General features: G+C 41.3%; 1 protein-coding gene across 6 annotated transcripts in view; it reads left to right on the plus strand.

Annotated features, from left to right (window-relative positions):
* Positions 1–27510, plus strand: part of NFU1 (NFU1 iron-sulfur cluster scaffold) — a 43350-nt gene that overhangs the window by 3222 nt on the left and 12618 nt on the right. For 5 of the 6 annotated variants that reach the window (XM_031008332.3, XM_031008333.3, XM_031008329.3 and 2 more), the window contains 4 exons: positions 4309–4412; positions 12555–12690; positions 16619–16685; positions 20933–21047. In XM_031008332.3, coding sequence (XP_030864192.2) covers positions 4319–4412; positions 12555–12690; positions 16619–16685; positions 20933–21047 — 412 coding nt within the window. In that variant the 5' untranslated portion in view covers positions 4309–4318. Of the gene's footprint in view, positions 1–4307; positions 4413–12554; positions 12691–16618; positions 16686–20932; positions 21048–27510 lie in introns of those variants that run through there. The other variant, XM_055378033.1, reaches the window with a different exon arrangement.

A 27510-nucleotide genomic window follows, 5' to 3' on the forward strand; every position in this document is an offset into this window, starting at 1 on the left:
TTATTGAGCACCAATTAAATAATGGTAGCAGCTGCCATTTATTGAGCACTTACTGCATGGCTTGGCACTGGTTTAAGCACTTTACATGGATTCTCTGGATTATTTATGAGGTAGCTGTGAAACTAATCTCATTGTAGAGATGAAGAACTGAGGCCATTGTGCTAGCAGCTAGAAATGAAGATAGTTTCTCCCCTTAATGAGTATGCAGTCTAGCAAGAAAAATATATTAACAAATAATGACAGTCATGAGTGCTGTAATAGATTCATGTAATTTAAAGTGGTGTGCCGGGCGCGGTGGCTCACGCCTGTAATCCCAGCACTTTGAGAGGCCAAGCTGGGCGGATTGGCTGAGGTCAGGAGTTCGAGACCAGTCTGGCCAACATGGTGAAACTAAAAAAAACAAAAGAAGCCGGGCGTGGTGGTGTGTGCCTGTAATCCCAGCGAGTTGGGAGGCTGAGGCAGGGGAATTGCTTGAACCAGGGAGGTGGAGGTTGCAGTGAGCCAAGATCACGCCACTGCACTTCAGCCTGGGTGACAGAGTGAGAAAAGCGAGATTATTTCCATCTCAAAATAAAGTGGTGACAGCTCTTACTGTGATCAACACTGGAGCTAGTGTGGGGAGTGGCAGTCAGGACTTCACAGATTATTTGATTCCCATTCAGTGTTGATTCCATTGTTCTCTTGAATCCTCAGTGCCAATCCTTTTATCTCTCCAATAGCATCTAAGAAACTCTATGGGTTACAGTCCCACAGTATCCCAGTAGTCTTTTGCTTATCAATGGCATATAAAGATTACTGAAGGTAGTAAACAGTTCATCTGTATTCTGTTAATACTTAATTGGTGCCCACTCTTTCTTTTCCACGAGAAGAATTCCAGTTTTGTGAGAGAAAAAAATGTGGCAGCCGCTGTTGCTTCTTGCCTATTTTAAGCAGAAAATAATTAGATAAATGTGATCTTGTGTATGATCACAAACAATTTTTGCCTTTGCAAAAAATTTTAACAGAAAATTATGACAGTGAAAGACCGTTCTAACCGACCACCATTTTGCCTTTAACCTCTAGACTGCCCATTCCCGGGCTTGGGCCAAGCTAACTTTGGGAGACATTTAGTTTATAGTTTAAATGATAATAGCCCTTTCCCAAAATTAAACCACCTTTATAAAGCTAATGAAAGACCACCAGGTTTGGAGGATGAGAGGAGCCTGAATTCTGCTAAGGTGTAGATGTAAATGATTACCAGCCATTATTCTGGCGGTCCTAAGAGTTGTAACTTCCCCAATTACTCCTGCAGAAAACATCCCTCTTGTAGAACCTAAGATTAGCCTTTTCAGGTTTTTGCATTTCTGACTGGTCCTGTGGCCCCGCCCACAAACGGGCTGAGCACTCAGGAGGATCATTTTCCGCACCCCTATGATTGCATCCCCAACCAATCAGCAACACCCGTTCCCTGGCCTGCCAGTCTATCCTTGAAAACCCCTAGCCTCAGATCTAGAGAGACTGAGTACTAAAACTCCACTCTCCCTTTCAGCTGGCTCTGTGTGAATTAAACTCTTTATTGCAAATCCCCTGTCTTGATGAATTAGCAGTATCTGGACAGTGGGCAAAGTGAACCCATTGGCAATTATAAATGACTCCTGCACTTAAAATTTTTCCATGGCTCCTATGAAGTGGCAGTTGTAATGGATAGCGATGATATTTTCAAGTAAACCGGATTTTAAAGTAAATTGCATTGGGATTTTAAGAATTTTCACTATTAAAGTCTCCTTTTACTTCCTTTTCCAGTAATATTTGCTTTCATTTTCTTCCTTTCTTTTCAGTTTGTCAAAGCCATAAAAAATAGCCAATTAAGTTTTCTCTGTAAGAGTGAAGTAAAGTTAGAGGCCTGGCGCGGTGGCTCACGCCTGTAATCCCAGCACTTTGGGAGGCAGAGGCGAGTGGATCACGAGGTCAGGAGTTCAAGACCAGCCTGGCCAAGATGGTGAAACCCTGTCTCTACTAAAAATACAAAAATTAGCCGGGCATGGTGGTGGGCACCTATAATCCCAGCTACTTGGGAGGCTGAGGCAGAGAATTGCTTGAACCCAGGAGGCGGAGGTTGCAGTGAGCCAAGATCGCGCCACTGCCCTCCATCCTGGGTGACAGAGCAAGACTCCGTCTCACAAAAAAAAAAAGAAAAAAAAAAAGTGAAGTGAAGTTACAACACTGGGTTAATATGTTTCCATCCAAAAAGCATATAAAAGGCAGGGCATGGTGGCTCACGCCTATAATCCCAGCACTTTGGGAGGCCAAAGTGGGAGGATTACTTGAGCCAGGAGCTGGAGATCAGCCTGAGCAACATAGTGATAATCCATCTCTACCAGAAGTAAAAAAAAAACTAGCTGGGCATGGTGGCATACAGCTGTAGTGTCACCTACTTGGGAGGCTGAGGTGGAAGAATCACTTGAGCCTAGGATGTTGAGGCTGCAGTGAGCCCTGATCACACCATTGTACTCCGGCATGGGCGACAGAACAAGACCCTGTCTCAAAACAAAACACGAAAAGCATGATCAAGATCGTTGGCTGTGTAATCTCAGCATTTTGGGAGGCCAAGGCGGATGGATCACTTGAGGTCAGGAGTTGGAGATCAGCCTGGCCAACATGGTGAAACCCTGTCTCTACTAAAAGTATAAAAATTAGCCGGGTGTGATGGTGTACACCTGTAATCCCAGCTACTAGGGAGGCTGAGGCAAGAGAATCACTTGAACCCAGGAGGTGGAGGTTGCAGTAAGCTGGGATCGCATCACTGCACTCCAGCGTGGGTGACAAAGTGAGACTCAGTCTCAAAAAAAAGGACGGGCCAGGTGTGGTGTCTCACGCCTGTAATCTCAGCACTTTGGGAGGCCGATACGGGAGGATCACCTGAGGTCAAGAGTTCGAGACCATCCTGGCCAACATGGTGAAACCCCGTCTCTACTAAAAAGTACAAAAATTAGCCAAGCACGGTGGCGGACACCTGTAGTCTCAGCTACTCGGGAGGCTGAGGCAGCAGAATTGCTGGCACCCGGGAGACGGAGGCTGCAGTGAGCCGAGATTGTGCCATTGCACTCCAGCCTGGGCCAACAACAGTGAGACTCCATCTCAAAAACAAAAAGGACAATAGTATACTTTTTTTTTTTTTTTTTGGAGATGGAGTCTTGCTCTTTGGGCCAGGCTGGAGTGCAGTGGCACGATCTCGGCTCACTGCAACCTCCGCCTCCTGGGTTCAAGCGATTCCTCTGCCTCAGCCTCCCGAGTAGCTGGGATTACAGGCGCCCACCACCACTCCCAGCTATTTTTTGTATTTTTAGTAGAGATGGGGTTTCACCATGTTGGGCAGGCTCGTCTCGAACTCCTGACCTCAGGTGATCCACCTGCCTTGGCCTCCCAAAGTGCTGGCATTACAGGCGTGAGCCACCACCCCTGGCCCAATAGTATACTTTCTTTTAGATTTTTTGAAGTATTGAAATACTTTTCAAAACAGGTAATATAGGTTATCTTGAGAGAGGGAAACGTGGTAAGGGACAGGAAAGGAGGGAGGCTTTCACTATATATGCTTTTTTTCCTTACTAGTTTTGAACCATGTGACTCTATTGCCTAATTCTAAATTTTTTTTAAAAATAAAAAAGCTTATAGTTATTTGCTTCCTTCGTGTATAACCAAGAGTCTGGGACTATGGGTTATAAATTACTAATGTAGATACAATTCTGTTTCTTTTTTTTTTGAGGCAGAGTTTCACTCTTGTTGCCCAGGCTGGAGTGCAATGGCATGATGTTGGCTCACTGCAACCTCCGCCTCCCGGGTTCAAGCAATTCTCCTGCCTCAGCCTCCTGAGTAGCTGGGATTACAGGCATGTGCCACCATGCCCGGCTAATTTTGTATTTTTAGTAGAGATGGGGTTTCTCCATGTTGGGCAGGCTGGTCTTGAACTCCCAACCTCAGGTGATCCACCTGCCTCGGCCTCCCAAAATGCTGGCATTACAGGCGTGAGCCACCTCACCCAGCCCAATTCTGTTTCTTATACCTGGATGTTATATTATCCTGTGCACACCCAGTTATCAAGGGTAGGAATTTCCATTTGAGCTCTACCTGATTTTGAATTGTTTGTAGATATTGCTTGCCTAAGTAAGTGGAAATAATGTAGATGGAAGATGAAAAGTCAGTTCTCTAATTATTTCTATTGCTGGTTATGTTTAAATTTTACATAGGTCTTTTTTATACATGAGAAGTAGAAACCAACTTTAAAAGATTAGAGCTCTTAAAATGTCATTCATTATGTGCTTTTAAATGCAGGTTCTGTCATATGTTGAAGAATCCATACACCATTAAGAAACAGCCTCTGCATCAGTTTGTACAAAGACCACTTTTCCCACTACCTGCAGCCTTTTATAACCCAGGTAAAATTTCACCTCTTTTATAGCAGTTGTGTTTCAGAAACTGATGGAACTGTGCTAGGATTTTGTGGATCATAAAAGATGAGAATTTGTATATTTTCTATTTAGAAGCCTATAGATAGAATATAGGAAAAAAAGCTATATTTTTCTTATAGGCTTCTAAGTAGAAAATGTATTTGCAAGGACATTGTCCAATAGATCTATGAAATCTCAGTATTTTGTATAACATATCCCCTGCAACACAAGAGTTGCTCAATAAATGATTTCCAAAATGAAAATATTGTAGAAGTTAAAATCTGACTGGGTGTGGTGGCTCATGCCTATAATCCCAGTACTTTGAGAGGCTGAGGCAGGTTGATCGCTTGAGCCCAGGAGTTTGAGACCAGCCTGGGCAACACAGCAAAACCCTGTCTCTACAAAAAATACAAAAAATTAGCTGGGCATGGTGGCACACACCTGTAGTCCCACCTGCTTGGGAGGCTGAGGTGGGAGAATCCCTGTAGCCCAGGAGTTCAAGCTTTCAGTGAGCCGTGATCACACCACTGTGCTCCAGCCTGGGTGACAAAGTGGGACCCTGTCTCAAAAAGAAGTTTCAAATGGGGATTGTGTTTCAAAGAATTCTATGTATTTAAAGCTACTGCTTTCCTTTTTTTGGATAAGAATACCCTTAAAATTAGTAAATTTCTGGCTTTCATCCAGACCTTAGAACACAGGATTTTGAATGTAGTAAAAAACTACATTCAAAAAAAAGAAAGAAAAACTTTTTTGTCAAAATTAATTACTATGGTTTTGTTAATAATCTTGATTGTTAACGAGATATATACTTTGATTTTCTTTAATTTGGGAAATAGATTTGATTTAAAATAATTTGAAGTGTGATGACTGTAATGTAGAGTTAGGGAAGTTTAAGGGGAGAGGGTATGTGTGTCTGCATGTGTGTATGTATGTAAATGTATACCTATATGTGTATGGAGCTGTAAGCATATAAATTCAGCCTCTCCTTTCCATTGCTAGCTTGAACACATTCCTGTGGCCATACTCTGGCTGATTCTGGCTGAGGGCATGAGTTAAATCAGGGTAGACCTTACCCCTTCTGTAGCCAGGGGCCAGAAGAGGAACATTTTCCTGCAGGCTTGCCTGACTGCTTGGATCACAGAATAGCTTAGATATAAATATTGTAAATACTGAGTAACTCAGCTGATTAAACCACTTTAATTGGACTTTTAAACTTTGTAGGACTGAAATATGTGGTCATATAGGCTTTTCAAATAGGAAACCCATTAATTTTAGTCATTGATATTGACTTTAAGCACCACTAATCTGTATTTTGGGGGAGTTTACATCTACCTCCTTAGGTACGTGTTAGTACCAAGCATAATAGGAAGAAACAGGCTGGCATGGTGGCTCATGCCTATAATCCCAACACTTTGAGAGGCTGAGGCGGGTAGATCCCTTGAGCCCAAGAAGTTTAAGACCAGCCTCAGCAACATGGTCAAACCCTGTCTTTACAAAAAAATACAAAAATTATCTGGGCTTGGTGGTGCATGCCTGTAGTCCCAGCTACTCAGGAGGCTGAGGTGGGAGAATCACTTGAGCCTAGGAGGTTGAGGCTGCAGTGAGCTGTAATCATGCCACTGTACTTCAGCCTGGGCAGCAGAGTGAGACACTGTCTCAAAAAAAAAAAAAAAAGGAAGAAATATTTTTTATCATTCTGTCCTGTTTCCTGTTGTAACTCTCATGACATTTTCATGAGCATCTTTCTGGATGATGGACCTAGGAGTCATTTTTGAAATACAAAATTAAACCCAATTGAGATTATAATTGTAATGATTTTGTTAAGTACCTATTCAAATTAGGTGTTTTTTGTTTGTTTGTTTTTGAGGCAGGGTCTCACTATGTTGCCCAGGCTAAAGTGCAGTGATGTGATCTTGGCTCACTGTAACCTCCGCCTCCTGGGCTCCAGCCATCCTCCCACCTCAGTCTCCCAAGTAGCTGGTACTACCGGTGCGTACCAACACACCCAGCTAATTTTCGTATTTTTTGTAGAGACGAGGTTTCACTACATTACCTAGGCTGGTCTTGAACTCCAGAGCTCAAGTAACCTGCCTGGCTCAGCCTCCCAAAGTGCCGGGATTATAGGCGTGAGCCACCGTGCCCAGCCTCAATTAGTTTTTTAGTAATAGCTTTATTTATTGTCAAAAGTAAAAAGTTCTGTGATGATGTCATTCATTTTCATACTTTCTACTTTAGACAGTATAGAGTATATGCTCTTAAGTGACTTTTTATTTTGCATTTGTAGTTTTTACCCTCAAGGATTTCTAAAAATTTTGCTTTCTGCAGGTGTAGTTTTTCTCAAATTGATTGAGTAAAATAAAGCCAGATTTTTTTTTTTTGTCTTGGCTCACTGCATCCTCTACTGCCTGGGCTCAAGCAGTCCTCTTGCCTCAGCCTCCTATGTAGCTGGGATTACAGGCACATGCCACCACAGCTGACCAATTTTTGTATTTTTTTGTAGAGACAGGATCTCTGTTGCCCAGGCTGGTCTCGAACTTCTGCCCTCAAGTGATCCTCCTGCCTTGGCCTCCCAAAGTGCTGGGATTATAGGTGTGAGCTGATGCACCCAGTTGAAGCCAGATTTAATTCTTCAAATATTGGTAGAGTACTGTGTGCAGATTTTGGTTAGCAATAAATTATTAATACAAGCTGCAAGAAATGATTGGTTCAGAGCCAGAGTTAGAAGATTATTTACAGAAAGTGTTGGCAGCCCTTTCTTTAATGTGTCATTGAAAAATCATTCCCTTATAACACAGATTTTCAGAAGAATGTCTTACTAGAAATATACATATTTTAAATGAAGTACTTGGACATTGCGGCTATTTTTCATTTTTTAGGAATTGTCTGGTTGTCTAATTAGAAAAAGGATTTAAACAAAATGTATGGGAGTTCACTTTCAATTTTTTTCTTTATCCATGAAATGGTTTAACTTCAGCTAGCTGGAACTGCATGGCAAAGTACAAAAATGACTCTCAGTTGTCAAATTAGAACTTTTTCTGTAATGACTAAGAAAAGCATTTTTGTACTAACCATATGTTTTGCCAAATTTAAACTCTTTCAAATTTAAAATAAAACTGTTGCTTTTTGATATTCTATTCTCTCTCCTAAAATAGGTGATGTGAAAATTAGGACAGGAAGATTGATCTTAAATGTATTTTCCTATTATGCTTGGCAATGTTAGATAAGGATTAGCAATATGTATGGTGGCTAAGAAAGTCAGCACCTACAAAATTGTCCAGCTTTGAATCCTGGCTCTGTCACTTAGTAGCTGAGTGACCTTTAGTCTCCTTATTATAAAATAAGATAAAAATAGTACCTCATTGAAAGTATGTAAGGATTAAATGATATAATACATGTAAAGTGCTTAGCACCCTGCCCAGCGCATGATAGGCACCGAATAATTTTTTTTTTTTTTTTGAGACAGAGTCTCACTATGTCTCACAGGCTGGAGTGCGTGGTGGCTGGATCTTGGCTCACTGCAACCTCCCCCTCCCGGGTTCAAGCAATTCTCCTGCGTCAGCCTTCTGGGTAGCTGGGATTACAGGTGCACATCACCACACCTGGCTAATTTTTGTATTTTTAGTAGACACAGGGTTTTACCATGTTGACCAGGCTGTTCTCAAACTCCTGACCTCAGGCGATCCGCCTGCCTTGGCCTCCCAAAGTGCCGGGGATTATAGGCATAAGCCACTGCGCCCGGCCAGGCACTGAATAAATTTTAATTGTTATATAGTATTGTCAGTCTATTTAAATATACTGCTGTAAGATGGAGGATTTCTTTTTACTCAGAAGGTTCATTTTCTTTTTTTTTTTTCTTTTGATATAGAGTCTCGCTCTGTTGCCCAGGCTGGACTGTAATGGCACAATCTTGGTTCACTGCAGCCTCCACCTCCCAGGTTCAAGTGATTGTCCTGCCTCAGCCTCCTAAGTAGCTGGGATTACAGGAGCGCACTACCACGCCTGGCTAATTTTTGTATTTTTACAAATACCTCTACAAAATAACCCTACCTCTACAAAACCCCTGTAGAGACGGGGTTTCACCATGTTGGCCAGGCTGGTCCTGAACTCCTGACCTCAGGTGATCTGCCCACCTCGGCCTCCCAAAGTGCTGGGATTACAGGTGTGAGCCACCACACCTGGCCTTTTTTTTTTTTTTTTTTTGAGACTGAGTCTCACTCTGTCACCCAGGCTGGAGTGCAGTGGCACATTCTTGGCTCACTGCAAGCTCCGCCTCCCATGTTCAAGTGATTCTCCTGCCTCAGCCAAGTAGCTGGGACTACGGACACATGCTACCACGCCTGGCTGACGTTTGTGTTTATAGTAGAGATGGGTTTTCACCATGTTGGCTAGGCTGGTTTCAAACTCCTGACCTTGTGATCCACCCGCCTTTACCTCCCAAAGTGCTGAGATTACAGGTGTCAGCCACCATGCCTGGCCTTCTTTTTTTTTTTGAGATGGAGTTTTGCTCTTTTTGCCCAGGCTGGAGTGCAATGGTGCGATCCCAGTTAACTGCAACCTCTGCCTCCCAAGTTCAAGTGATTCTCCTGCCTCAGCCTCCTGAGTAGCTGGGATTACAGGCGCCTGCCACCACGCCCGGTTAATTTTGTATTTTTAGTAGAGACGGGGTTTCCCCATGTTGGCCAGGCTGGTCAGGAACTCCTGACCTCAGGTGATCCACCCGCTTTGGCCTCCCAAAGTGCTAGGATTATAGGCGTGAGCCACCATGCCCGGCCAGAAAATTCATTTTCTTTTCTTTCTTTCTTTCTTTTTTTTTTTTGAGACCTAGTCTCTCTCTCTATTGCCCAGGCTGGAGTGCAATGGCAGGATCTCAGCTCACTGCAACCCGGGTTCAATAGATTCTCCTGCCTCAGCTTCCTGAGTAGCTGGGATTACAGGCAGATACCACCACGTCTGGCTAATTTTTGTATTTTTTTAGTAGAGACGGGGTTTCACCATGTTGGCCAGGCTGGTCTCGAACTCCTGACCTCGTGATCCACCCGCCTCGGCCTCCCAAAGTGCTGGGATTCCAGGCGTGAGCCACTGCCCCCTGCCAGGTTCATTTTCAGAATGAATAATCAGATCTGTTTAATAGTTTTAAAACTATTAAAATGCCAGTGCTGTTCTTTCGTCCTGCAAGCTGTTGTCATAATAGCAAGGTAGGAAATTAAAGATTGTGTTATCTCTTTATTGCTTTAGTGAATCCATTCTCAATCTAATCATGGTCCTAGAAAAAAGATATTATAAGAAAAGAGTTGGCGGGCACAGTGGCTCATGCCTGTAATCCCAGCATTTTGGGAGTCCAAGGCAGGCGGATCACCTGAGGTCAGGAGTTCGAGATTAGCCTGGCCAACATGGTAAAACCTCATCTCTACTAAAAATACAAAAATTAGCTGGGCATGGTGGTGTATGCTGGTAATCTCAGCTACTCAGGAGGCTGAGGCAGGAGAATTGCTTGAACCTGGAAGGCAGAGTTTGCAGTGAGCTGAGATCATGCCACTGCACTCCAGCTTGGGCGACAGAGCGAGACTCAATCTCAAAAAAAGAAGAGTCTGTAAAGATGTCTTTTAGGCTAGGCACAGTGGCTCACGCCTTTAATCCTAGCACTTTGGGAGGCCGAGGCGGGTGGATCTCCTGAGGCCAGGAGTTCAAGACCAGCCTGGCCAACATGGTGAAACCCCTTCTCTACAAAAAATCAAAAATTAGCTGGGTGTGGTGGTGCACACCTGTAGTTCCAGCCACTTGGGAAGCTGAGCCATGAGAATCACTTGTATCCAGAAAGCAGAGGTGGTAGTGAGCCAAGATTGTGCCACTGCACTCTAGCTTGGGTACAGTGTGAGTCCTTGTCTTGAAACAAACAAAATAGATATCTTTTAAATGTTCCAGGAAGTAATTTGCATAGATTCTTGCTTATGTTGTATTTTGTTATGTTATTTACTGTACCATTAGGCAACTTAATTAATATCTCTAAGCCTCCGTGTCTTCATTTGTAAAATGGGAATAAGAGTTCCTTCTTTACAGGGTTGTTAAAGGCATAAATACATTTAAAGCACCTGGGCCAGGCATGGTGGCTCATGCCTGTAATCCCAACACTTGGGGAGGCTGAGGTAGGTGGATCACTCGAGGCAAGGAGTTTGAGATCAGCCTGGCCAACATGGTGAAACCCAGTTTAAAAAAAAAAAAATTAGGCCGGGCACAGTGGCTTACGCCTGTAATCCCACCACTTTGGGAGGCTGAGGTGGGTGGATCACGTGAGGTCAGGAGTTTGAGACCAGCTGGGCCAACATGGTGAAACCCTGTCTCTACTAAAAATACAAAAATTAGCCGGGCATGGTGGTGCATGCCTGTAATCCCAGCTACTCAGGAGGCTGAGGCAGGAGAATCACTTGAACCTAGGGGGCGGAGGTTGCAGTGAGCCACGATTGTGCCACTTCACTCTAGCCTGGGGGAAAGAGTGAAACTCCATCTCAAAAAAAAAAAAAATTAAAATTAAATAAATAAAGCACTTGGCCCCAGAGCTGGACATGATGGCTTACACCTGTAATCCCAGCACTTTACTTTGGGAGGCCAAGGTGGAAGGCTCACTTGAGGCCAGGTGTTTGAGACCAGCCTGAGCAACATTGGGAGACTCCACCTCCACAAATTTTTTTTAAAAAAGCCTTTGGCTGGGCGCGGTGGCTCACACCTGTAATCCCAGCACTTTGTGAGGCCGAGGCGGGCAGATCATGAGGTCAGGAGATCAAAACCATCCTGGCTAACACGGTGAAACCCCGTCTCTACTAAAAATACAGAAAAAATTAGCCGGGCATGGTGGCGGGTGCCTGTAGTCCTAGCTACTCAGGAGGCTGAGGCAGGAGAATGGCATGAACCTGGGAGGTGGAGCTTGTAGTGAGCAGAGATGGCGCCACTGCACTCCAGCCTGGGCGACAGAGGGAGACTCCGCCTCAGAAAAAAAAAAAAAAGCGTTTGACCCTGTATTTGGCATATAATAAGCACACAATAACTTTATTATTACTATTATAAATTGCTAAGTTTGTCTTTAAAATAATGGTGGCACTTTAGAAAGAAGAGAATGTAGCATTTTAGTGTATTAATGTCAGCAATAAGTGATCTATGATTATGATAGCCATTGGTACAAAGTCACCAAATAGAATATATATAGGACTCCTGAATTATGAATATGTATAACACTTAAGTGTTTACTATTTCTGGAATCTGTTTCATAACACAACTATTTAAATAATCAGCGTATTGGCTGGGCACAGTGCTCACACTCTAATCCCAACAGTTTGGAAGGCTGAGGTGGGAGGATCGTTTGAGTCCAGGAATTTGGGACCAGTCTGGGCAATAGTGTGAGACCCTGTCTCTGCAAAAAAATACAAATATTAACTAGGTCTGATGGTGCACGCCTGTAGTCCCAGCTACTTTTGAGGCTTAAATAGGAGGATTGCTTGAGCCCTGGAATTTGAGGTCGTAGTGAACCGTGATTGTGCCACTGCACTCCAGCCTGGGCAACAGAGCAAGACCTTGTCTCAAAAACAAAAACAAAAACAAAAAACCCAAAAACCAATAAACCAGAGTGTTAGTAGAAAACTATATGCATTTAAATATATATAATATATATATATATATATTTTTTTTGAGACAGAGTCTCACTTTGTCACCAGGCTGGAGTGCAATGGTGCAATCTCGGCTCACTGCAACCTCCGCCTCGCAGGTTCAAGCAATTCTCTGCCTCAGTCACCCAAGTAGCTGGAATTACAGGCACCCGCCACCACGCCTGGCTAATTTTTGTATTTTTAGTAGAGACGAGGCTTCACCATCTTGGCCAGGCTGGTCTTGAACTCCTGACCTCATGATCCACCTGCCTCGGCCTCCCTAAGTGCTGGGATTACAGGTGTGAGCCACCGCGCCCGGCTCTATGGTGATATATTTCTTTCTTATCTTTATAAATGCTTTGTCAGGGCAATAAAGCTTTGGGTTTTTCCCCAGTTTTTCTTACTTCTTCTGATTGTCTGCAAATGAGCACTTCATAGTCCATAAACTTGTTAACTGTTTTTTCTGGAATAACATTTTCTTCTTTTTCTTTTTTAGTGAGATACATGTTTATTCAAACACAAGATACCCCAAATCCAAACAGCTTAAAGTTTGTACCAGGAAAACCAGTTCTTGAGACAAGGACCATGGATTTTCCCACCCCAGCTGCAGCATTTCGCTCCCCTCTGGCTAGGTATATTACTGTTTTCATTTGCTTTTACCAAGAAACATAAATAACTGACTTTGGGGTTAAGAGAACTCTATTTAACTATTGCATTTCTATGTGCAATTTTTTTTAAGTGTAGAAAATAATTTCTTTTCAGATGAGAGATTAAAAAAAATAATAAGGCCTGTTGCAGTGCCTCACACCTGTAATCCTAACACTTTGGAAGGCTGAAGTGGGAGGATTGCTTGAGTCCAGGAGTTTGAGACCAGCCTGGGCAACATAGAGAGACTCCATCTCTACCACACACACATACACACACACACACACACACACACACACACACACACAGAGCCCATCTCAATCCCCCCCCACACACACACCCAGAGAGCCCATCTCACCACACACACACACACACACACACACAAATTTAGCTGAGTGTGATGGTGTGTACCTCTGGTCTCAGCTACTCAGAAGGCTGAGATGGGAGGATAGCTTGAGCCTGGGAGGTTGAGGCTGCAGTGAGCCATGGTGGTGCCACTGCACTCCAGCCTGGGCAACAGAGTGAGACCCTGTCTCAAAAAAACCCAAAAATGTTGAGGAGGCTGAGGAGGTGGGGATCACTTGAGCTCAGGAGTTGGAGACCAGCCTGGGCAACATGGTGAAACCCTGTCTACAAAAAATACAAAAATTAGCCAAGTGTGGTGGTATGTGTCTGTAGTCCCAGCTACTATGGAGGCTGAGGTGGGAGGATCACTTAAACCCAGGAAGTTAAGGAAACTATGAGCTGTGATGCCGTGATTGTGCCATTGCATTCCAGCCTAGGCGAGAGAGTGACCCTGTCTCAAAAAAGAAAAGAAAAATGAGAGTTGATATTAAAAAAATTTTCTCCTGTGATATATTTGAGAGATCTATAGCATGAATAAATAAAAACTTATATTTTTACTTAAGAAAAAATATTCATCAAATTGATAAATATGGTAAATTTCCATTTCAGATCTTAAAAAATCTGATTTTTAAGAATGATGAGAACTTGCTTATTTTATTCATAAGGGTAGTTGAATCTGTAGTTCTTTCAAGATGGAATAATTTCTAAAATACTCTATTCAGAACTATAAATGAAAACCAGTCAGTGGGGACAGTTTTAAAATTCACCAGATAAAGGCATGTTTAAACCAGTAGTCCCCCCTTATCTGTGGTTTCACTTTCCCTGGTTTCAGTTACCCAAGATCAGCCATAGTCTAAAAATATTAAATGGAAAATTCCAGAAATAATTCATCAGTTTTAAATTGTACTGCTTTTCTGAGTAGCATGGTGAAATCTTGCTCTGTCCTCCCCAGGGCATAAGTTATCCCTTTTCCAGTGTATCCACGTCGTATACACTGTTTGCCTGTGCCCTCCCCTCTGCTGAACCCCCCACCACCCTCGCTGCATCATTGATCACTTAGAAGCCATCTCTTAAAGTAGTGATGCTGGCATATTGCTGGCATATTGTTATAATTGTTCTATTTTATTATCAGTTGTTAATCTCTTACTGTGCCTAATTTATAAATTAAACTTTATCATAGGTATATATGTATAGGAAAAAAACATAATACTTGCCGGGTTCAATACTATGTGTAGTTTCAGGGATCCACTTGGGGCATTGGAATGGATCCCCTGAGGATAAGGGGGGACTACTGTATGTTAGAGATGATAAAGAACAGGGCCAGGCGCGGTGGCTCATCCCTGTAATCCCAGCACTTTGGGAGGCCGAGGCGGGCGGATCATGTCAGGAGATCGAGACCATCCTGGCTAACAGTGAAACCCCATCTCTACTAAAAATACAAAAAATTAGCCAGATGTGGTGGCGGGCGCCTGTAGTCCTAGCTACTCGGGAGGCTGAGGCAGGAGAATGGCATGAACCCGGGAGGCGGAGCTTGCAGTGAGCCGAGATAGCGCCACTGCATTCCAGCCTCGGAGACAGAGCGAGACTGTCTCAAAAAAAAAAAAAAAAAAAAAAAAAAGCACAAATGATAAAATTGTTGGGATGAACCTCTTTTTAACTGATAGTTAGAGAAGTTAATAATAAAGAATAGTAGAGTCAGTCAGCATCAGTTGAAATTTTGGGGAACCGAAGCCTCAATCTGATTGCCAGGGATACTCGGAAAACGGAGCTTAGGTAACTATTTCTATACATACAGCCATTTTATATGTCTCGTTTAAGGAACCTAGGGATTTGCTAAACTCTGGAATAGTTTTTAAAATTTATAATTAATAGGTACTTTTTTTCTTAAACATATCACTTCTCAGAATATACCTTAGAGTGTTTGTTTTTCATATTTTATTTTTAACTTTTTATTTATTTTTTGAGATAAGGTTTCACTTTTGTCGCCCAGGCTGGAGTGGCTGTAGTGTGATGGCATGATCTTGGCTCACTGCAACCTCCACCTCCTGGGTTCAAGCTATTCTCCTGCCTTAGCCTCCCTAGTAATTGGGACTATAGGCACATGCCACCTCACCTGGCTAAATTCGGTATTTTTTGTAGAGACTAGGTCTCATCATGTTGCCCAGGCTGGTCTCAGACTCCTGAGCTCAAGTGTTCTGTCCTTCTCGGCTTCCAAAGTACTGGGATTACAGGCTGTTTTTCGTACTTTTTTGATATAAGTCACAGTAAAAAGTGTTTTACATTATGTGTGTGTATGCGTGAGATACAAATGTTTGATGGGATAGTTTTCACTCTTTTTTCACCCTTACAATAGATAATAGATTCTTAAATTTCCTTTCTTCATCTCTTTTTGTTGTTCTGTTTTATTTTATTAAATAAAACCCTGTCACTACATACATGATTCCACAACTCACTACTGGGTTTTAAAAACCCTACCCTAGAAGTTACTTGCACATGTGCCCAAGATATGTGCAGGGATGTATTTATTGTCATAGACATCTGAGACATACAAGTGAAGAAAGCAACTTGCAGAACAGTGAGTCCAATATGATACTATGTATATAAAAGCAAACACCACAGAACAACAAATGCACTGACGAAAAGATCTGGAAGAATACACACGAAACTGATTAACAGGATTTGGTAGGGGTAGTCAAGGGGCATTTAAATTTTATTGTTTGAAACATTTACATCAAGAATGAGTTCATATTTTGTATTAAAAAAGTAAAAGTAAAAAAGCCCCAATTAATTCAGTTATAGATTAGTTAGAGATTATTTCTGTCAGATGTTCAGTTGGCAAAATCTCTTTTCAAGTTAGTCTTTTGAAAATAGTCTGTTTAGGCTGGGTGTGGTGGCTCATGCCTGTAATCCCAGCACTTTGGGAGGTGGGTGGATCATCCGAGGTCAGGAGTTGAGACCAGCCTGGGCAGCATGGTGAAACCCCATCTCTACTAAAATACAAAAATTAGCTGGGCGTGGTGGTGGGCGCCTGTAATCCCAGCTACTTGGGAGGCTGAGGCAGGACAATCGCTTGAACCCAGGAGGCGGAGGTTGCAGTGAGCCAAGATCTCACCACTGCACTCCAGCCTGGGGGACAGAGGGTGACTCCGTCTCAAAAGAGAAAAAAAAAAATAGTCTGTTTAGTGCTTAGTACAGTGCCTGGCACTTAGTAGGTGTCAAATATTGGTTGAATGAATGATTGATAGTATAGATATAGCAGTCTATTCATTCACCAGTTGATGGACATTTCCATATTTTTCTGTATGTGTGGCTATTTTAAATGAAGCTGCTATGAAGATTTATGTACAAGTCTTTGTGGAGCATGAGTTTTTATTTCTTTTGGGTAAATAACTAGGAGTGGGATTGCTAAATCATAGAGTAGGAATATAAAACAAAATTGGCCATGAGTTGGTCATTGTTAAAGCTGCAAAGGATATGTGGAGAATTTTTTACTTTTCTCTACTTTTGTGTATGTTTAAACTTTTCCATAATCAAGCATTTTAATATCTCTTATTTTTTCTTTTTTTGCAGGCAGTTATTTAGGATTGAAGGAGTAAAAAGTGTCTTCTTTGGACCAGATTTCATCACTGTCACAAAGGTAAACATAGGATTATATAAAAAAAGACTTGAAATACTCTTCATTTTTTTCTGAGTCCAATGCCTCTCTCTCCAACATTTCCATTCTTTCTGTTCTTTAATTTTTATATTTTATTTTGAGACAGGGTCTTACTCTCTTGCCCTCTAAATGTCACAAGAATCAAGCGAAATATGCTATGTTTTTCTTTTTCTGTTCTTTTTCTTTTTTTTGAGATGAAGTCTTGCTCTTGTCCCCCAGGCTGGAGTGTGATGGTGCGATCTTGGCTCACTGCCACCTCTGCCTCCCAGGTCCAAGTGATTCTCCTGCCTTGGCGCCCCCCCGCCACCCTGAGTAGCTGGGATTGCAGGCGCCTGCCACCATGCCCAGCTAATTTTTATATTTTTAGTAGAGACAGGGTTTCGCCATGTTGGCCAGGCTGGTCTAGAACTCCTGACCTCAGGTGATCCACCCGCCTTGGCCTCCAAATTGCTGGGATTACAGGTGTGAGCCACCACGCCTATAAAAAATATGCTATGTTTTTCAACAGTCAAGGCAGTATCTGCTAGAAAGGGCTGTTCCATTTTTGATGTCTACTAGATTAATGGGACATGAACTATTTAAATTTGAACTATGTATCCTTTTAAATCTGTTAATTGACATATATCCACGGAACTTAAATCACTTGCCTGATAGTGTGTGAAAATCAAAAATATTTATTAAACTCCCCTTAAGCAAATTGAAAGGATTAGTCTGAGCTCTTTATGTCCTTAAAAGTGGACATACTGGGGGCCGGGTGTGGTGGCTCACGCCTGTAATCCCAGCACTTTGGGAGGCTGAGGCGGGCAGATCATGAGGTCAGGAGATCAAAACCATTCTGGCTAACACGGTGAAACCCCGTCTCTACTAAAAATACAAAAAAAAATTAGCCGGGCATGGTGGCGGGCGCCTGTAGCCCCAGCTACTCAGGAGGCTGAAGCAGGAGAATGGCGTGAACCCGGGAGGCGGAGCTTGCAGTGAGCGGAGATCGGGCCACTGCACTCCAGCCTGGGCGACAGAGCGAGACTGCATCTCAAAAAAGAAAAAAAGGGGACATACTGGGTTAGTGACATGTTAAATCTAGTCATCTAGTCCAGTATTCTCTTGTGGCCATTTATTTAGAGACAAAGTCTCACTCCACACCCAGGTCAGAGTGCAGTGGCATGATCTCAGCTCACTGCAGCCTAAGCCTCTTGAGCTTAAGCAGTCCTCTCACCTCAGCCTCCCTAGTAGCTGGGACTATACGTGTATACCACCATGTCCAAGTAATTTTTGTATTTTTTGTAGAGATAGGGTTTCGCCATGTTTTCCAGGCTGGTCTCAAATTTCTGAGCTCAAACAATCTGCTCACCTCGGCCTCCCAAAGTGCTGGGATTACAGGTGTGAACCACCACGTCCAGCCCCCCATTCTTCAGTTTTCTTTCTTCCATATTTTTTAAGGAGAAGAAGGGATGAACATTTATTTAATATATTCAATGTTGGATATGGCCCTAGTGCTTTACATATGTTATCTAATTCTTACAACTAGTTATTTTATAAGTGGGAAATTATATATTTATTTTTTAAAGTTATTTAGTTCTTTTACATATAGCCTATGCTATATAAAAATTTTTATAGGTAAAAATGTGATTATATCTTAAAGGGTTTTGGTTTTGTTTTTTTTTTCCTGTTTTTCTTGATTAGATTTAGTAAGTCATCTTTTAGCTCTCTTACTTTCATTATTTAGTTACCCTATTTGAAATTGCCCTAGCTCTACAATTTTTTCTTAAGTGAAATGACATAACCAATAGATAATATCCCAAGTTAGGGTATATGTTGATACACATATATGTATGTGTGTGTGTATATCTATCTATCTACACATACATATAGATGGGATCTTGCTCTGTTTCCCCAGGCTGGAATACAGTAGTGCGATCATGGGTCACTGCAACCACTAACTCCCAGGCTCAAGCGATCCTGCTGTCTCAGCTTCCTGAGTAGCTGGGACTACAGGTGCATGCCACTATGCCCAGCTAATTTTTTTTTTTTTTTTTATTGTAAAGACAGTGTCCTTCTATGTTGCCCAGGCTGGTCTCAAACTCCTGGGCTCATGCAATCCTTCTGTCTTGGCCTCCCAAAATGTTGGGATTACAGGTGTGAGCCACCATGCCTGGCCCACGTTGGTATTTAATAGACGGAATACTGGATTTGTTTTGTTTTCTTCCAGTAACGTTTCTCATCATGGACTATCACATTTTACTGAATGTCTTCAGCAATCGCCTGTTTCTATTTCTGATTTCCAGTTGATAATTAGACTTCTTTATGCATCATTTGTGTTATTTTTTTCTAAATATATATGTATATTTGCAGCTTATATGCTGCCCTTTTTTTCTCATTCAGACAACTTTAGAATATTTTTTTCTTTTTGTTACCAATATTTTCCTATTTAGTAGAGCCTGCTATTTACTGAAGATCTGAGGTAACACTCTGATTTGTTTTCCAAATAATTTATTACCTAGAACTAGTTTCCATTACCAATCACTAAGATATTTCACTAGTTTTACTTTTATAACCTTAGCAGTCCCTATTTATCTCACCTTTTATGTACTATCTCTATATTGTTTCTTTTTTTTGTTTTTTGAGATGGAGTCTCACTCCGTCGCCCAGGCTGGAGGGCAGTGGCATGATCTCGGCTCACTGCAACCTCCACCTCCTGGGTTCAAGCGATTCTCCTTCCTCGGCCTCCCTAGTAGCTGCGATTACAGGCCTCTGCAACCACGCCGGCTAATTTTTGTATTATTAGTAGAGAAAGGTTTTCACCATGTTGGCCAGGCTGGTCTCAAACTCCTGACCTCAGGTGATCCACCTGCCTCGGCCTCCCAAAGTGCTGGGATTACAGGCATGAGCCACCATGCCCAGCCAAATTTCTTTCATACCCTTTAAGTAATGTATATAAGTAAATTTTTTGAGTAGTTGTAGGCTGTTCCGTATACTTGATCAAGCAATTACATCCTATGTTTTTTTTAAGAGAATGGGAATCTCTTGATCATCTTCTTTAAAGACAGAAAATCCATTTAATATTTTGTCTTCACATCATGAAAAACGTCTTTTAATCATTTAAATCAAATTAAAACAATGAAAGTGAATGAATTAATATTATTATTACTAATATTATATTAATAATTATATTTAAATTAATTAAATATTAATTTTTATTAATGATAAATTATAATTATATTATTAATAATAATAACAATAAGTGAATGAATTAATGAATGGGGGATCTTTAAGATTTTATCTTCTGAAATTCATTTAAACAGGACCCTTTAAGATGTGGAGCTAATATATATTCTCCAGAAGTGGTTGCCATTGCATAGGTATAGTGTGTATATAGGAAAAGATATTTTTTCTTTTCCTTTCCTTTCCTCTTTTCTTTTTATCTCTTTTCTTTTCCTTTCCCTTTTACCTTCTTCTTCTCTTCGCCTGCCTGCTTGCCTTCCTTCCTCCTTTCCTTTTTTCTGCTGCTTTTTTCTCTCTCTTTTTTCTTTCTTCCTTTCCCTTTATTATTTTTAAAAATATAAAAAGAGACGAAGTCTCGCTATGTTGCCCAGGCTAGTCTTGAACTCTGGGACTCAAGCAATCCTCTTGCCTCAGCTTCCCAAAATGTTGGGATTAGGCATAAACTACCACACCTGACCAGGAAAAGATTCTTAAGAGGTGTAAGGGGGCCAGGCGCTGTGGCTCACGCCTGTAATCCCTGCACTTTGGGAGGCCAGGGTGGGTGGATCATGAGGTCAGGCTTCGACCTCTCAAAATGCTGGGATTACAGGCATGAACCACTGTGCCCAACCTTAAATATCTTGTGTTATACTGCAAATTGCCTTTTTTACTAAGTATAATAATTTTGAAATATATCCATTTCAAAAAACATAGTTCTAGTTTACTCATTTTACGTGCTGGAGAGTATTTCATTATAGGAATAAGATATAGTTAATTTGTTCCTTTATGTTCAAGGCACACACCTGTAGTCCCAGCTACTTGGGAGGCTGAGGCAGGAGAATTGCTTGAACCCAGGAGGAGGAGGTTGCAGTGAGCCAAGATCACGCCACTGTACTCCATCCAGCCTGGGGAACAGAGTGAGACTCCATCTCAAAAAAAAAAAAAAAAAGAAAAAAGAGGTATAAGGTAGTGTTCTGTATGGGTCTTTGCCGTTGCCTGGAAATATAGCATTTTCCTTTAAATGTTTATAGGAAAATGAAGAATTAGACTGGAATTTACTGAAACCAGATATTTATGCAACAATCATGGACTTCTTTGCATCTGGCTTACCCCTGGTTACTGAGGAAACGCCTTCAGGAGAAGCAGGTAACATGTTGTATTGAATAATTAAAATTTGTCCTTTTTTTAGACTTTTCTATTTTCTTCACATTTACCTTGATTTCAGAAGTCATAGGAATCTAGATTTCTATCATTTAATATATTTAGCTCTGCAAATTTATATATCATTTTGAAAACTTGTGTATAAATTGGCATTACTCTATAAAACCAAAATTTTCAATTATAAAAATTTTCAAACATGCAGAAAATATCATGCTCACCAGTTTGCCCTCCACTCATATCTAACAAATGTTAATTAAGTTACAGAATGGGCTTTTGGGAAAAACAAAACAAATGTTATCTTTTGCCACAGTTGCTTTAGACTCATTTTAAATAAAATATTAAACATACAGTGTCAGAATAGAGAGCATAAAGTAAATAAAAAAAGAAACCGCTAAAACCACTGTACCCTCATCCCTTTTCCCTTCCTAGTTCCAGAGATGTGTGAAAACTTGTTTTGTTTTATACTATACATGTAAGTCTCTGCAGGGAATATATAGTATTAGTTTTTGTTTTTAAGTTTTAAATATCTGTGTTTTTTTGTTTTTTTTTTTTTTTTTTTAGAGACAGACTCTCACTCTGTCACCCCAGTTGGAGTGCAGTGACGCAATGTTGGCTCACTGCAACCCCCACCTCCCAGGTTCAAGTGTTTCTCATGCCTCAGCCTCCCAAGTAGCTGGGATTACAGGTGTGCACCACCACACCCAGCTAATTTCTGTATTTTTAGTAGAGATGGGGTTTCATCATGTTTGTCAGGCTGGTCTTGAATTCCTGACCTCAAGTGATCCGCTGGCTTCGACCTCTCAAAATGCTGGGATTACAGGCATGAACCACCGTGCCTAACCTTAAATATCTTGTATTATACTGCAAATTGTCTTTTTTACTAAGTGTAATATTTTCGAAACATATCCATTTCAAAAAACATAGTTCTAGTTTACTCATTTTACGTGCTGGATAGCATTTCATTATAGGAATAAGATATAGTTAATTTGTTCCTTTATGTTCAAGTAAAGTTTTTGTACTAATTTTTATTGAAAACATTGCTGTAGTGAGCATCCTTATACAAGTCTGTTTATAAATATGTGGAGAGCTTCTTTATTTATTTGTTTATTTATTTTTATTTATTTATTTTTGGAGACAGAGTCTTGCTCTGTTGCCCAGGCTGGAGTGCAGTGGCATGATCTTGGCTCACTGCAGCCTCTGCCTCCTGGGTTCCAGTGATTCTCCTGCCTCAGCCTCCCAAGTAGCTGGTATTACAGGCGCCCACCACCATGCCTGGGTAATTTTTGTATTTTTAGTAGAGACAGAGTTTCACCATGTTGGCCAGGCTGGTCTTGAACTCCAGACCTTGTGATTCGCCTGCCTCGGCCTCCCAGAGTGCTGGGATTACAGGCATGAGCCATCGTGCCCGGCCTTATTTTTGAGACAGAGTCTTGCTCTGTCATCCAGGCTGGAGTGCAGTGGCATGATCTCAGTTCACTGCAGCCTCTGCTTCCCAGGTTCAAGCGATCCTTCTACCTCAGCCTCCCGAGTGGCTGGGATTACAGGCATGCACCACCACGCCCAGCTAATTTTTGTATTTTTAGTAGAGGGGGTTTTGCCATGTTGGCCAGGCTGATCCCGAACTCCTGACCTCAAGTGGATTCACCTGCCTTGGCCTTCCAAAGTTGGGATTACAGGCGTGAGCCACCGTGCCTGGCCGAGAACTTCTTTAGATTATGTTCCTAAAAGTGGAATTGCTATATCATAAGTTGATCTAATTAAGCGCACATTAGCAGTATATTTTAAGAATTTCAACGTTCTTATATCTTTGTCATCATTTAGTGTCTTTTTTTTTTTTTTTTACCCGTATGTTGGGTATACAATGGTACCTTGTTTTTTTTTCTTTTTTTTTTTTTGAGACGGAGTTTCGCTCTTGTTGCCCAGGCTGGAGTGCAATGGCGCGATCTGAGCTCACCACAACCTCCACCTCCTGGGTTCAAGCGATTCTCCTGCCTCAGCCTCCTGAATAGCTGGGATTACAGGTGCCTGCCACCATGCCCAACTAATTTTTCTATTTTTAGTAGAGACGGGGTTTCACCATGTTGGCTGGTCTGGTCTTGAACTCCTGATCCATCTGCCTCAGCCTCCCAAAGTGCTGGGATTACAGGCATGAGCCACTGAGCCTGGCCGGTATCTTGTTGTAATTGCATTTCCTTGATTAATACTGAGTGTTAAGAGTTTCATATGTTTATTGGCCATTTACTTTTCTTGTCAGTAAATTTTCTATTTATATCTTTTCTACTTAAAAACAAATTGAGTCATGTGTCTTTTTTTTTTTTTTTTTTTGAGACAGTGACCTGCTCTGTCACCCAAACTGGAGTGCAGTGGCATGATCATGGCTCACTACATCCTCAGCTTCCCAGGCTTAAGCAGTCCTCCTGCCTCTGTCTCCCAAGTAGCTGGGATTATAGGCTCCTGCCACCATGCCTGGTTAATGTTTTTATTTTAAAAATTTTTTTGGCTGGGTGTGGTGGCTCACGCCTGTAATCCCAGCAATTTGGGAGGCCGAGGCGGGTGGATCACGAGGTCAGGAGTTCGAGACCAGCCTGACCAACATGGTGAAACCCCATCTCTACTAAAAATACAAAAATTAGCTGGGTGTGGTGGCGCATGCCTGTAATCCCAGCTACTTGGGAGGCTGGGGCAGAAGAATTGCTTGAATCCGGGAGATGGAGGTTGCAGTGAGCTGAGATTGTGCCACTGCACTCCAGCCTGGGAGACAGGGCGAGACTCCATCTCAAAAAAATAAATAAATAAAAATTTAAAAAAATAAGTAAATAAATAAAATTTTTTTGTAGAGGCCTGGCACAGTGGCTCACACCTGTAATCCCAGCATTTTGGGAGGCTGAGGTGGGCAGATCACGAGGTTAAGAGATTGAGACCATCCTAGCCAACATGGTAAAACCCCATCTCTGCTAAAAATACAGAAATCAGCTGGGCATGGTGGCACGTGCCTGTAGTCCCAGCTACTTGGGAGGCTGAGGCAGTAGAATTGCTTGAACTTGGGAGGCAGAGGTTGCAGTGAGCTGACATCATGCCATTGCACTCCAGCCTAGTGACAGAGCGAGACTCTGTCCCCCCGCCAGAAAATTTTTTTTTGTGGAGATGAGATCTTGTTAGGTTGCCCAGGCTGGTCTTCAAGTGATCCTCCTGCCTCAGCATCACAAAGTACTGAGATTATAAGCATGAACCACCGCCACCTGGCCCATATGTCTTTTTTATATTTATTTAAGCAGGTTTTTAAAAAATATTCTGGGCTGGACACCATGCCCCACACCTGTGATCCCAGCACTTGGGGAGGTGAAGGCAGCAGATTGTGTGAGCTCAGAAACTTGAGACTAGCCCGGGCAATATGGCAAAACCCTGTGTTTACGAAAAAATACAAAAATTAGCTGGGCATGGTGATGCGTGCATGTAGTCCCACCTACTTGACAAGCTGAGGTGGGAGGATCGCTTGAGCCCAGGAGGCTGAGGCTGTAGTGAGCCATGTTCACGCCACCACACTCCATCTTGGGTGATAGAACTAGACCACATCTCTTAAAAAAAAATAAAAAGTCTCATTCTCTCTGTATATATATAAATATTCTGAATATTAATTATTTGTTAGGTATTTTCTTAGCAAATGATATCTCCCTAACTGTGACTTAACTTTTCATTTTGTTTATGATGTCTTTTGTCATACAGAAAATTTTCATTTTAATGTGGTTACATTAGTTCATCTTTTTCCTTTGTGGTTTATGCCTTTTGTACCTTGTTTTAGTAAGTTATTTAGTGTAAAGCACTTGGAAGAGTGACTGTACATGAAGCTCCATAAGTATTTGCTGATACTGTTGTATTTGTTGTTGATGAAGTTTTTCCTTTCTCCAGTATCACAAAGATACTGTCATATGTGTATGTGTATATGTATTTTTGTTTTTTAAAGTTTTATTTTTTACACTTACATATTTAATCACTGTGGGATTTGTTTTTCTATATAGTTTAAAATATAATAATTTTATCTTTTTCTACATAGGTAATCAATTATCCCAGTCTTTCCTTATGAATTTATAATATTATACATGGGTCTTTTTCTAAGATTTTTTTGTCCCTGTGGTCTTTTTGCCCCCCTTCCTGTTTTAATAACATATGGAGTTTTAATTATAATATCTCTGTAACAATTAGTATAGTATATGATAATATCTGGAAGAAAAAGTTCCTCAATTAAAAAAAACTTTCTGGTGGTCTGGTCACTTTATTCTTCCTTGTAAATTTAATGATCATCTTGTAAAGTCTCTGAAAAACCATGTCAAGAGTTTGGTTGAAGTTGGATTAAATTTACAAATTAAATTTAGGAGAATTAACATTTCTTCAACATTGATATTTTTTCATCCCCAAATTTTCCCATTTATGTGAGACTTCTCTTATGTTCTTTTCTTGGTATGAGCTCATGTTAGTTCTAGGTACCATATAGGTTTTGTTATCATAAAGCGTTCTTATTTTGTTTAGTAAGCACTTAGACATACTGATTACTGTATTTCAGGCACAATTCTAAGCACTTTACAAGTATAAACTCACTTAATTCTTAAAATAACCTTATCAGATAGGAACTGTTACCACATTTCACACATGAGAAAACTGAGGCACTGAATGGTTGAGTAATTTGCTCAAGGTCACACAGGTAGTAAGTGGCAGAGATAGATAAGAACTTTGGGCAATCTGGCTCCAGCGTTCATGCTCTTAACCACTACACTGTGCTGCCTGTATCTGTTTTTTGGGTTTTTTTTGAGACGGGGTCTTGCTTTGTTGCCCAGGCTGGAGAGCGATGGTGCGATTTCGGCTCACTGCAACCTCCGCCTCCCAGGTTCAAGCGATTCTCCTGCCTCAGCCACCTGAGCAGCGGGGATTACAGGCGCCAAACACCATGCCTGACTGATTTTTGTATTTTTAGTAGAGATGGGGTTTCACCATGTTGGCCAGGCTGCTCTCAAACTCCTGACCTCAGGTGATCCGCCCACCTTGGCCTGTCAAAGTGGTGGGATTATGGGCGTGAACCACCTCACTCGACCCTGTATCTGTTTTAAAATAATGTTTTCTAATTTGGGGTGTTGGGTATAGGAATACTGTTGATTTTTGTATATTGATCTTATATCCGTCAAGGTTAGCACTCATTAGTTCTAGTAGTTCATCAATGTTAATAAGCATTGACTACAAAAACCGAACGTTTATATGTGCATACACACATATATACACTGCTATAGTTTGGACATTTGTCCCCTCCAAATCTCATGCTAAAATTTGATCCCCATTGTTGGAGGTGGAGTCTAATGGGAGGTGAGTGGGTCATGGGGATGGATCTCTCAATAGTAGATGAATGCCCTCTGGAAGAGCTGGGGGTATGAGGGGAGGGGAGTGAGTTCTTACTCTATTAGTTCTTTTGAGAGCTGAGTGCTAAGAAGAGTCCCAGTAATAACATCTCCTTCCTGTCTCACCATGTGATCTCTGCATGGGCCAGCTCCCCTTCTTCTTCCATGGGGTGAAGCAGCTTGAGGTCCTCACCAGATGCCAAGTCTTCAACTTTTCTAGACATCAGAATCAACCAAATAAACATTTTTTTCTTTGTAAATTGCACAGTCTCAGGTATTCCTTCATAGCAACACTAAATAGACTATGACATGCAGAAACATTTGTATAATTATCTTTAGGTGATACAGGTATATTTTTAGATATATATCTTAAGAGTCTTAGAGATATGCACAAGGCAACATGTAGAAACATGTTCACTGAAATATTTTTTAACTATACCAAAAGTTAAAAGGAATGAACTAGATTGGGAGATACCAACATAGAAACATAAAAAAGAAAATATTAAGTAAAAAAGGAAAATTCAAATGTATGTACATTTATAAATGTACCATTTATGAAAATTTTTAGTACTACATGAAACAGTTACATGTATTCTTTATGGATCCATATGTAAACCTTATAACTTTTTTAGAGTAATTTGTATCTACTAACATTAAAAATGCACAAGCTAGGTTGGGTGCAGTGGCTAACGCCTGTAATCCCAGCACTTTGAGAGGCTGAGGCAGGTGGATCACCTGAGGTCAGGAGTTCAAGAACAGCCTGGCCAACATGGTGTAACCCCGTCTCTACTAAAAATACAAAAAATTAGCCAGGTGTGGTGGCAGGCACCTGTAATTCCAACTACTTAGGAGGCTGAGGCAGGAGAATTGCTTGAACCCAAGAGATGGAGGTTGCAGTGAGCTGAGGTAAAAGAGTGAAACTCTGTCAGAAAAAAAAAAAAAAAAAAGCACAAGCCTGTTTACACAAATATCCCACCAGTAGGAATTTATCTCATAAATATAATTGCAATAGTACATTGATGTATGTATGTGTGTATATATATATATATATATATATATAATTTTAT

Source organism: Gorilla gorilla, chromosome 12, assembly GCF_029281585.2.
Source record: "Gorilla gorilla gorilla isolate KB3781 chromosome 12, NHGRI_mGorGor1-v2.1_pri, whole genome shotgun sequence".
In the NCBI taxonomy this organism is placed as follows: Eukaryota; Metazoa; Chordata; class Mammalia; order Primates; family Hominidae; genus Gorilla; species Gorilla gorilla.